The sequence below is a fragment of the Schistocerca piceifrons genome, chromosome 2 (assembly GCF_021461385.2).
Source record: "Schistocerca piceifrons isolate TAMUIC-IGC-003096 chromosome 2, iqSchPice1.1, whole genome shotgun sequence".
Classification (NCBI taxonomy): domain Eukaryota; kingdom Metazoa; phylum Arthropoda; class Insecta; order Orthoptera; family Acrididae; genus Schistocerca; species Schistocerca piceifrons.
In genome coordinates this window covers 1,090,509,424-1,090,522,210 of record NC_060139.1, presented here as the reverse complement: position 1 = coordinate 1,090,522,210, position 12,787 = coordinate 1,090,509,424, and the positions used below count along the sequence as shown (strand labels likewise).

At 42.6% G+C, this 12,787-nt stretch overlaps 1 protein-coding gene across 1 annotated transcript in view; it reads right to left on the bottom strand.

The window, feature by feature from the left end:
* Nucleotides 1-12,476, bottom strand: part of LOC124776149 (cytochrome P450 6k1-like) — a 55,826-nt gene extending 43,350 nt beyond the window's left edge. Inside the window, exons 1-2 of the mRNA XM_047250986.1 lie at nt 12,257-12,476; nt 993-1,231 (exon numbers count right to left, since the gene is read on the bottom strand). Coding sequence (XP_047106942.1) covers nt 993-1,231; nt 12,257-12,476 — 459 coding nt within the window. The remainder of the gene's footprint in view (nt 1-992; nt 1,232-12,256) is intronic.
* Nucleotides 12,477-12,787: the final 311 nt, after the last annotated feature.

Here is a 12,787-nt window from a genome sequence, read left to right as displayed (position 1 = left end):
GTTCATGAATGGCTGCACAACAGGTCGATCCACTGGATGGACGTACAAATTTACAGTCAGCGTGCGTGACACCACCACGAGGGTGCTGCTACTGTCACACGAAATTGCACCCCAGACCATAAATCCATGTTTGGCTCTAGTGTGTCTGGCATGCAGATGGGTTGGTTGCTGGCCCTCAACCGGCTTCCTCCAAATCAACACACAGGTATCACTGGCACAAAGACAGAACCACTTTTCAACAGAAAACAACAGACTTCCACCCTACCCTCCACTTAGCCCTCACTGAAGTCGCATTTGGTGGCGGTTTGGGGTTAGTGCAATGTACTCTACAGCGCGTCTGGCTCTGAGATGTCTTTGAAGTAACCGACTTGTAACAGTTGATTGCATCATTGTGCCGACTGCTGCTCTAATTGCTGCAGTACGATGCACGCTCAGCACGACGGTCTTCCCTCTCGGTAGTGTCATCAGGCTCTCCAGAGCCCGATCTTCTTACGACCGAACATTGTCATGAGCTACGCTGCCAGCAACCGTGTAAGGTGGCTATATTCCTGCCAAGTCTTTCTGCAATACTGTAGATGCAACATCCTTACTGAAAATCAGTCACGCGTTGTTAATGACGTGTTTGTCGTTTTAAAGACATTTTTAACTGACATCAAGTCATCGTGTCCAATCTTTTAAGATAACTAACTCTCATGGCCGTTGCAGCGTCTACTTAAGGTAAACCTCATTCGTACTCTCACCCTAGCGCTACCAGCGCCACGCTTATGCGACTGGCGAAAATTTGAATAGTCATAACCTATCAGACGTAGAAACAAGCCTATCAAGTTTTGTTTATGTTACACAACTCCTTCTTGGTGTCTTGGTTTTTTCTTCCGTCAGTGTAGGACTCATTCCGTGTTATTTCTGTATGTCTTTGCAGTGTTCTGTTTAAGTCGGAACTAAATAAGTACGTAACTCTGTAGTGTATATACCATTATCATTATTCAACTCACCTGGAACAGGCCTTTCAGTTTGCCGGAGCTGAATGCAGGCGTCAGTTTGGCCCTGCGATGGTGCCACTCCTGGGCAGGCAGCCAGAACAAGTGTTTATTGAGTGGCTCCTCGTCGTCCATGAAGATCCCCCGCTCACGGAACGAAGCGAAGTCCTTTATCAGAATGTGGCGAACAATTTCAGGATCCCGTACGAGAAGCACAGGACGGAGTATCGAGTAGAGACCAATGAATCGTTTTCCTAAAATTATGGAAATAAAATACTGTGTGATTACCCACAAATTCGATCCACTTTTGCCACGAAGCGCAAATACATTTCATCTTGCAGAAGCTATTGAAAAAGCACGCCAAATTTAAAAGATTCCAAAATCCTCAAGATGTGCTAAGCTCTACATCAGCTATAAATTTGATATGGACTTCAATGCTAGATATTTTACTGGAAGCTCTGTCTCGAAATATGGTCGAAAATGGGAACAGGTTCGGTCGTTTGCAAAGGACACAATGGGCTGCATATAATAAACACCTCTATTGCAGATAGCGATGATAATGTTACCGAAGTCAGGGCCACTCAAGTGGAGTCCCTAAATGTGGTTTTCCTAAATTTCTTCATCAGAGAAGACGAAGTAAATATTCCAGATTCGAATCAGGAACTGTTGCTAACATAAGTAACTTAGAAGTACATATCCTCGGTGTAGCGAAGCATCTCAGTTGACTTAATAAAGGAAAGTCTTCCAGTTCAGACAATATATCAGTCAGATTCCTTTCCAAATAAACTGATATAATAATAGCTCCATACAGTATTTAGCAATAACATACACGTGCTCACTCGACGAAAGATCCATACCTAAAGGCTGGAAATTTGCACAGGTGACATTAGTAATCAAGAAGGGAAACATGAGTGATCCCCTGAATTACAAGCCCCTATCACTATTTTATATTTGCATTAGTAGTTTGTAAGATAATTATACTGTGTTAAAATATGACAGATTATCTCGAAGAAAAAGATCTATTGATAGATAACCCGTAGGAATTCAGAAAGTATCGTTTTTAGCAACACAAATAATTCTTTATTCTCGTGAAGTAATTACCATCGACAGGGGATCTCAAATTGATTCCATGTTGCGCAAGGGCGTCTAACAAATTTGTGTGTGTATGGAGTGTCGTCTATGTTGTGCAACTATACATCCTGTCAGGATGCCCACAGTTCGTAGTAACTGAGGGGAGGTCATTGAATAAAACGGCAGTGACATCTGGCGTCACCCAAGGAAGTATCCTGAGAATTAGCTATTCTATTGGGATACCACATACTCTGTGCCTTCCAAATAACATTTTAAGCACCTTACAGTAGTGTTTGTAATGGGCAGCTGTAGCTCAATTGTGACTGCTTCTAACATTTTCATGTAATTCCCACTTTCTTCTACATAATATCCTTATCATACTAAACAGACTCAGGCTGCCTTTTACTGCTACTACCCTATTTAAAAAGTTCTAATGGAAAGCAATTTCAAAGAGCGTGAGAGATGTGTTAAGGAAAGCATTATACCGGGTGATCAAAAAGTCAGTATAAATTTGAAAACTGAATAAATCACAGGATAATGTAGATAGAGAGGTACAAATTGACACACATGCTTGGAATGACATGGGGTTTTATTAGAATCAAAAAAATACAAAAGTTCAAAAAATGTCTAACAGATTGCGCTTCATCTGATCAGAATAGCAATAATTAGCATAACAAAGTAAGACAAAGCAAAGATGATGTTCTTCACAGGAAATGCTCAATATGTCCACCATCATTCCTCAACAATAGCTGTAGTCGAGGAATAATGTTGTGACTAGCACTGTAAAGCATGTCCGGAGTTATGGTGAGGCATTGGCGTCGGATGTAGTCTTTCAGCATCCCTAGAGATGTCGGTCAATCACGATACACTTGCGACTTCAGGTAACAACAAAGCCAATAATCGCACGGACTGAGGTCGGGACCAGGGAGGCGAAGCATGATGAAAGTGGCGGCTGAACACACGATCATCACCAAACAACGCATTCAAGAGATATTTCACACGTCTTGCAGTACTTTTTTTTATTATAATAAAACCACATGTCATTCCAAGCATGTGTGTCTATTTTTACCTCTCCATCTATATTATTATGTGGTTTATTAAGTTTTCAAATTTATACTGAATTTTTGATCACCCGGTATTTGTCATCTATCATATCAGCACTATGAACATCCTGCCACTCTTGTTCCTTAATAATGTTTAAAAACTGTCTGTTGCCATTGGATTAGATTTTCTATACAGTTTTTAATTATACAGAACATTTGTTTGAGAACAAAAACCTTTTAGTGTTAAAATTTCTGCATCATGGTCAAGGACGTTCATCCTTTTAGAAACGGAACGCCAACATAGTAATGAAAAATGAATAAAAATATTGTCTTAGTTGTGCTACTGTTCCCCTGCGTCCCAATTATTTTAGTAAAAATCCTTTTGACCATGTCCTTATTTCTATTCCTTGCATTATGCTCTTCAGGTATCGAAGTACGAGGTGCATTAAAGTTCTAAGGCCTCCGATTTTTTTCTAATTAGCTACTCACCCGAAATCGATGAAACTGGCGTTACTTCTCGACGTATTCGCCCTGCAGACGTACATATTTTTCACAACGCTGACGCCAAGATTCCATGGCAGCGGCGAAGGCTTCTTTAAGAGTCTGGTTTGACCACTGGAAAATCACTGAGGCAATAGCAGCACGGCTGGTGAATGTGCGGCTACGGGGAGTGTCTTTCATTGTTTGGAAAAGCCAAAAGTCACTAGGAGCCAGGTCAGGTGAGTAGGGGGCATGAGGAATCACTTCAAAGTTGTTATCACGAAGAAACTGTTGCGTAACGTTAGCCCGATGTGCGGGTGCGTTGTCTTGGTGAAACAGCACACGCGCAGCCCTTCCCGGACGTTTTTGATGCAGTGCAGGAAGGAATTTGTTCTTCAAAACATTTTCGTAGGGTGCACCCGTTACCGTAGTGCCCTTTGGAACGCAATGGGTAAGGATTACGCCCTCGCTGTCCCAGAACATGGACACCATCATTTTTTCAGCACTGGCGGTTACCCGAAATTTTTTTCGTGGCGGTGAATCTGTGTGCTTCCATTGAGCTGACTGGCGCTTTGTTTCTGGATTGAGAAATGGCATCCACGTCTCTTCCATTGTCACAACCGACGAAAATAAAGTCCCATTCATACTGTCGTTGCGCGTCAACATTGCTTGGCAACATGCCACATGGGCAGCCATGTGGTCATCCGTCAGCATTCGTGGCACCCACCTTGTTGACACTTTTCGCATTTTCAGGTCGTCATGCAGGACTGTGTGCACAGAACCCACAGAAATGCCAACTCTGGAGGCGATCTGTTCAACAGTCATTCGGCGATCCCCCAAAACAATTCTCTCCACTTTCTCGACCATGTCGTCAGACCGGCTTGTGCGAGCCCGAGGTTGTTTCGGTTTGTTGTCACACGATGTTCTGCCTTCATTAAACTGTCGCACCCATGAACGCACTTTCGACACATCCATAACTCCATCTCCACATGTCTCCTTCAACTGTCAAAGAATTTCAATTGGTTTCACACCACGCAAATTCTGACAACGAATGATTGCACACTGTTCAAGTAAGTAAAATTTCGCCATTTTAAGTATTTAAAACAGTTCTCATTCTCGCTGCTGGCGGTAAAATTCCATCTGCCGTATGGTGCTGCCATCTCTGGGACGTATTGACAATGAATGCGGCCTCATTTTATAACAATGCGCATGTTTCTATCTCTTTCCAGTCCGGAGAAAAAAAATCGGAGGCCTTAGAACTTGAATGCACCTCGTATGTTATGCTTTTCTTTCCATCTCTCAGAGAAGCACTTGTATACAACGTCTTCAATTATTTCTTGGATGTATTCAAACTTCTGTCTTTCCCTACAGTTTTTACTCTCTACAGAACTCTCTAATACGACGAAGGTTACTCCCTGACTTCGCAACATACGATGTATCATGCTAATCCTCCTTCTAGTCAGTATTCCCCATATGTTCCTTTTCTAGCCAATTCTGCAGAGAACCTCCTCATCCTTCATTTTAGCGGTCCACCAAATTCTCAACATTCTGTTGTAGCACCACATCTCTAATGTTTCGATTCTCTTCTGTTCCGTTTTTCCCACTGTCCACGATTCACTTGCATACAATGCTGAGCTCAAAACGTACATTCTCAGAAATTTCTTCCACAAATTAAGACATCTGTTTGGTACTAGCAGTATCCTATTGGCCAGAAATGTCCTTTCTGCCAGTGCTAGACTGATTTTTATGTAATCCTAACTCCTTCCATCATGCACATAGGTAGGAGAAAAACAGGCCAGACAAGGTGAGATACCACGTCTCTAAAAATGCAGAGAACAAAACGTACCTGTCTGAGTTGATTCATTCGTTGTTGATAATGGCACTGGAGCATTCGATTCTAGTGAGAGCGTCTGATTAATTTGAAGAAAGGCATGACGTCGTTTTTAATATAATTTGTAGTGAAAGTTCGAACGTTATGTCACAGTGTAAATCGGCATGGGAAAATAGACTAGGAATCGTGATGAGAAATTATGCTTCATGCGAAGTCTTCAGTACCAACTAAACTGAACCATACATTGCCATTTAAATCAGGGACCAATTTATGAATCGTGACACTGACGGCATCCTCTGGAGAACTCGGAACACCGATATTGGTTTAATCGGGACCGAGGACAAAACCTGTAACAAATCTAGGGAGGTGACTCCTGGTATTCTACATCTACATTCAGCGAATTAAGCAAAGCGCATGGCAGTCGGTTACGTCCCATTGTACCAGTTACTACGGCTTTTTTCTCGTTCCATTCACATATGGAGTGCAGGAAGAAAGATTGCTCAAATGCTTCTGTGTGTGCTGTAACTAATCTAACTTGTTTTCACAATCCCTGTGTGAGCGACATGCAAGGTATTGTAGTATATTCGTAGAGTCATCATTTAAAGCTGGTTCATGAAACATTGTTAGTAGACTTCCTCAGAAAAGTTTCCGTCTTTCTTCGAGAGTCTGCCATTTAGTTCATCCAAGATCTCCGTGACGCTCTCCCATGTGTCAGACAAACCTGTGACCATTCGTGTTGCTCTTTCCTATATAATTTCAGTACCCCCAGTTGGTCCAATTTGCTAAGGTCCCACACACTTACTTAATACTCCAGGATGGATCACTTTGAAGAGCTAATTTCCCTAATATTCTACAAACAAAACGAAGTCTGCCACCGGTTTTACCCGTGACTGAGCCTATGTGATCGTTCCATTTCATGTCCCTACTTAATACTCCAGGATGGATCACTTTGAAGACCGAATTTCCCTAATATTCTACAAACAAAACGAAGTCTGCCACCGGTTTTACCCATGACTGAGCCTATGTGATCGTTCCATTTCATGTCCCTAGTAGCGTTAAACGCAGGTATTTGTATGACTTTACCGATTTCAACTGACTCACTGATATTATATTCATAGGGTACTACGATTTTCTGTTTTGTGACGTGCGGAGTTTCACATTTCTGAACATGTAAATGAAATTGCTCTATTTGGACCTCTGTGAGATATTATCAAGGTCTGAACGAATATTTGTGCAGCTTCGTTCAGACTGTACTTAGCTGTAGGTAACTGCATCATCTACAGGATATGCGCCGACAGCTCGTCGACGCCAAGGTATTTTTCTAGTACGTTTATTCTTTGGAACAACAGAGGTACAGAAATGTATGCTCCATGGTTATTATAGAGAGAGAGAGGAACAGCTTCGGAAGTATCGGTTGGAAGATTGTCGGATTGCTAAAGGAGATTTATTTACTCTTCTTCGCGCTAAAGCGAGCTAGGAAAGTTTGTGCCGCTAGCGTGATAGATAAGCAGAAAACGAAACATGTAAGGAAATGGATTCAATATACAATTTTCCTCAGAAATAAGGTTTGTGAACATTTTATTCTAGAGTGAATGATGAATGAGTTCTCTGTCTGAATCACTGATGATTGTCTGGGCCCTGTAATTAATTGGGAAGTTTCAGCTGTGACGAAGAGAGCCTGCAATCTCTGAGTTTTTATAAATCGTCCAAAAAGGCTTCGTCCACATCTGAAATTTTAGATCTGTCGTAAACTGAACGAATTTTTCAAACGATCGATTTTCCCAACTGAATGCAGCGCTTAATAATAATAACAAATGTGAAGATCTTTTCCAGCAAGCCAGCCGCTGAACATTAAGACGAAGGGCTCCACCCGAGATTCTACTAGGCTGATTTCACGTAATTAATATATTTAAACTGTACACAGATAAAGGACAGAGAGAGAGAGAGAGAGCGAATGAAATTCGAGAAATTACTCAGAATCCTCCATTAGTATAATTGTTTGTCTGTCTTTTCACGGATCAGCCTAATAAGAAAATACGAAGCCCTGACTTTATTGTACCGATTTATGTGTGAGGGTGAAAGAGCGATAAAGGCGACAGATACACTTCTGTACAGACAAAACATTACACCAAGTTAGCGGCAAACTGCATTCACATAGACTTTCATCATTTACAGAGTAGAATTCATTATAAGGAATCTGAGATTATCATAAATATTGTCCTCAAGGTCATAAACACACAACGTGAACAGAAAGGGACCCACCACTCTTAGTTGATGTCCATTAAATATATCATTCTGCGTCCGATATGCTCAACCTAATCACAAATTTCGCCTGATGTTCCATAAGATCTTGTTTTGATAATATGAGTAGATGTGGTACTGAGTCAAATTCTTCTCTGAAATCGAAAAATTTGCCCATCAGCCCGACTGCCTCGATCCATGGCTTTCAGGATGTCGCTTGAGGAAAGTGTGAGTTCGATTTCAAATGGATGGCACTGGAGAGGTTGTTCTGTTCGAGATACTTCACTGATGGAGCCTCGACTGCCACAGCGTCGTAGGGATGGACGGCCGTGAGGACGGGTGAGGGGGGGGGGGGGGGGCGAGAGAGTGAGCACTGCCTTCCCCTCCCACAGTGGTCCAGGCGGTCAGTTCTTCATCGCGGCAGATAGCCGATCGATCGGCGAAATATAGAGCTTTTTGGGCGCTAACAGCCAGCAATATATCTGTGGAATATTTTGCTATAATTTTCTGAGTAATTGTGTAAGCACAGCAGTAGTACTTAATAATTTAATAAAAAGCAGTCTAGATCACATCAGTTTGGTTTTGTTTTTAATTCCGTTAATCTGTTTCGCTCTATACGAGCATCTTAAGACTAAGAGCTCCGAATGACAGGTGAAGCCGGTTCACGGGGCTGCCATGCGGTACCGGCTGCTAGCTGTCACGAACTGCGACTTACTGAATCTTCCGCAGGCATCATCGAGGGATCGAGACAGACTTCGCACAGTTCACGGACGCCAGGTATGAAGAAGCAAGAGTCGAGATGAAATGAAGTATAGCCTGAACCGAGGATGCGGAGAAATGGAGCTGTTCAGGGCATAAAACACTTAATTCTGCACTCACTATTACTTTACCAATGTAACTCATTTTGAAAAGCTGTCCGACTACGACAGCGCTTCGCCAGATTACAGTTCTGCTAATAGATGCTATAAAACAGAGCGCTGGAATTCCACAATTAATAGCTTACATTTCATTTACGGATAATCGGGTGGATGAATTACCAGAATAAACACGTGTGGGCAGATAGAAATCTTCGGAACATCGTGGAACAAAACACCTGTTTCGGTTGAGCACTCTAATGACCTCGACGTCGACGGGACGTTAAACCCCTCTCTTTAGTGTCAACGGGTGGTTAATTTTGGGTGGCAGATTCAAGGGCCATGCGTACACTTTACTGGACACGTTAACAAATGTTCTTTATTACCAATTTTACGCCTCATATTACCTGCGGTATTATAGAGCTGCACAATGGTGCACTGCCAAATTTTCTACGCCTTGTAGCGCAGTACATACCGAGCGCTGGGAGACGTGGGGCACACACACTAGCATTGTCCCCCCTTCATCTTAATTTAATCCCTTATATGTGCGGCTACAGGTCATTTAAAAAGCACTGGTCCCTTGAACACCCAGTGACAAGGTGGTATACACCATTAATCCCCACGTGTTGTCTGTCACACCTCAGAGTTTGGTAGTACTTGTTGCTTCATTTAAACTAACATACTTACAGAACTATGCGGACACTTATACCTTCACAGCTGTCGGTTAGTGCATGTGTGGTTGTTTCGTTGCAGTTTTCTTATTAGGTGCAACTTTGAGGCTTGCGACTTTCTGCGCGTGGTCTGAGGGACCAAACCTGGGTATCAGCTATGTGATCGATGGCTGGTCCTTCCCGAGGGTTGAAGGTGAATGATCCCGGTATTGACCACAAAATACTGCAGTGGTTAGAGGAAGAAGTAAGTGACTGTAACAAAGAATTCGTTGTACACACTGATCATGATTGGGCATCTCAACTGGAGCTGACCGACGATGAGAGAGACCATAATGAAGATGCAAAATGCACTCAGTATAGCTGTTGTCGTTGAACTCGGTGACGGTCTGTGCCCATTTTTTTACGAAATCTTTGACATTACAGCAGTAAATGAATATGTGATGTACGGCTCTTACAAAAGCAATTCCCCAGTTTCTAGAATAGATTTCATGGAAGTGCTTGAAATGGAGCGGAAATTCGAGTGACTGACAAACATCTGACCGTTGAATCTCTAAACTTTATTAGGAGAACAACCATGCTTTGAAGAGAAACTTCAAGAGTGGGAAGTGTGCTTTACGTATCCTTCCAGCAAAAGAAGAAAAGACATACAAGTGCAGTTGTTGCGCGAAGCCTTCATTTCAGGTATGCAATGTAACAAGTTTGCTGAATTGTCACCATACATGAGGATATGTCTCTATCTGTGTATGTGTGATAAGTAATGCGAAGAAGACTTGTAATTAAGTATAATGAAAGTATGTAATAAATCCAACCAACTGAATTTATAGTTGTAAAATGTTGCTAGCAGTTTTCTTGAATAAATATATTCCTTCTCAACTTCTTATTTAAATTATATAAATGTGTTCCTAAACTAAGAGTTTCTATGTATAATGAACAAAAAGCAGCGTTAAAAACGTAATGCATTGGGCTTTTTCATATGTATGTAGTCAATTATTTTTTTAAAAGTTGGAATGGTGTAATTCGTGTTACATGCATTAAGGCATAAATAGATCAATGTTGAGAAGTTCCATGGCAGTTATCTGATTTCTTGGTATTAAATATTTTTGAGGTCTCCCAGACCACTCATGGGTACTTCCGTGAATGATATTATATGTTAATGGTTAAGGGTTAAGAGGACCGTGAGTTTCATAAATGTGACCACATATGAGGGCAGAGAGACAGGTATGTTTGAGAAGGAGAGCCTGAAGGTGTGTAACGACAAGTGATAACCACACTTGTAATATCGGCAGACACGGGACTGTAATAGCACGGCATGATCCATACGTCAGCAAGTATATCATCTGCTCAAACTTTCCCAGATACCACTATGGAAGGCGGAATTCATCAATAGATATCACGAGAAGCGCACTCGCCAGTATAAAAGGAGGCAGGAATTATTGAGTTGTAGGGATGTGTCGGTCAGTAGCATTAAGCGACTTGGACATTGGCTCAGTCACTGGACGTCACCTGAGTCACCGAAATAACAACGACAAGCAAGCGAATACCAGGCAGACCCCATATGCTGACGGACGGGAATCGTCGAGCACTGCGGAGAGTGGTTGTAAAAAATCGCACGAAATGAGCGGAAACAATCACTCGTCAGTTCTAGAACGCTACCAGCAGTACAACTAGTGCCATGACTGATGATGATGATGATGTTTGGTTTGTTGGGCGCTCAAGTGCGCGGTCATCAGCGCCCATACAAAGTCCCAATTTTCACACAGTCCAATTTTTTCGCGTTCCAGTCTAACTACTGTCACGAATGATGATGACGAAATGATGAGGACAACACAAACACCCAGTCTCTAGGCAGAGAAAAATCCACAACCCAGCCCGGAATCGAACCCAGGACCCCGTGATCCAGAGGCAGAAACGCTAACCACTAGACCACGAGCTGTGGACAGCGCCATGACTGTACGTTAGAATAGAGTGCAGTGGTCGAGCAGCTCCACATATGCCACACGTCTGTAGTCAGTTCTAAGCGACACTTGATGTGGTGTAAAGAGTGATAGTCGATGACTGGGAGCAATGATTGACGCTATACCCTGTGGCAGCCAGATGGAAATATTTTGGTTTGGTGAATGCCTGGAGAAAGTTGCCTGCTATCATTAATAGTGGCATATATAAAGGACAATTGGGGCGGTGTGGGGGGGGGGGGTGTTCTTCGCGTTTAGGATGTGATACCCTTATTGCGCTTAAGGAGAGCTAAAGTCGGAAGAGTGTGAACAGCATTGTGTACTGCGCACAGTAGAGCAACTGGTCGCAGTCGATAGTTTGTATCAGCACGACAGTACAACTCGCCATAAAGCACGATATGTGCAGCAATGGGCATGGACGATAACATCGCTGAAATGGATCGCTCTGTCCAGAATCCAGACCTGATACAAACGAGGCACCTTTGGGACGAGCCAGAACGTCGACTAAGCTCCACACGGCAGCGCCCAACGTCACTAGTTTCTCTGGTTTCGGCTCTCGAGGAAGAATGGACTGCTGTTCCTCCACAGCTCACTGGAAGTGTCCCCAACAGAGTTCACGCCTCCGTGAACGAAAATGGTGGACACGGCTCGTATCAATGTCCAATTTTGATCAGATAGTGTACTAGTTCCTCCAAGAGTGTAACATCCATTTTTTAAACATTTTTGTGAACTTAACGTATAACTCCGTGTAGTTCCTCGAAGATCTGTTGTGTCATTCCATGATCTTAACAAGCTAGTGTTACATACAGAAATTATTTAACTTTTCTCTAATGTAGTCCATAGTACAACCTGAAGGTATCGTTGCTAAATCATTTCATAACAAGCTACTGAATTTAATCTTTATCTTATTATTCTCTGAATAATCCACGAGAACTGAGTTCCTATTAAAATGATTATGTAGTTATTACCATTTGTCAGCTACTGAGTGCTCTGAATGTAGTTACAAAATATGTTATCATCATTAGATGTACCATCTGCAGTATGAATCTGTCTGAGTAATACATAATAATAATAAAAATTGTAGTAGTAATAAAACATAACCCACTTGAATAACGTAGCGATAAAGGGACACTCACCTTTAGCCTTCTCGTACAGCTCACGGAGAACATCCCCAAAGAACTTCTGGCCCAGAAGGCTGTGCCCCAGATTACCGAATGGGAAACTCGGCTCCAGATAAGGGACGCCCTTCTTCTTCCAGTACTGGTATCTCCACTGGAAGCTCAGGTAGGCGGCCAGCAACAGCGCTGACAAAGCGAGCGCCAGCTCCAGCAGCCAGCTGTCCAGGTACACGCCCATTGTGACTCTGTAAACAAAGCATTACGTCACCACAGCCGAACGCTGGAGCGCTGAATGACCACCGAACTAAGCCGAAATGGGGGTTATTGGCGTGCGGCACTAGCTCTGAATAAAAATAATAGTCCGTCGCTAGGTAGTTTGAAGGCTCCTAATGTATTCAAGGTCTACATTGCATTGGTGACCACATCACGCAGATCCCGTAATTGTGCTCCAGAATTTTTACTCTTTTTAGTGGATGTTCCTCTTTAACACAGCTGTATAAGTGGTGCAAAACCGGCGAACTGCAAAATCCATGCAGTTTGCACGTTTGT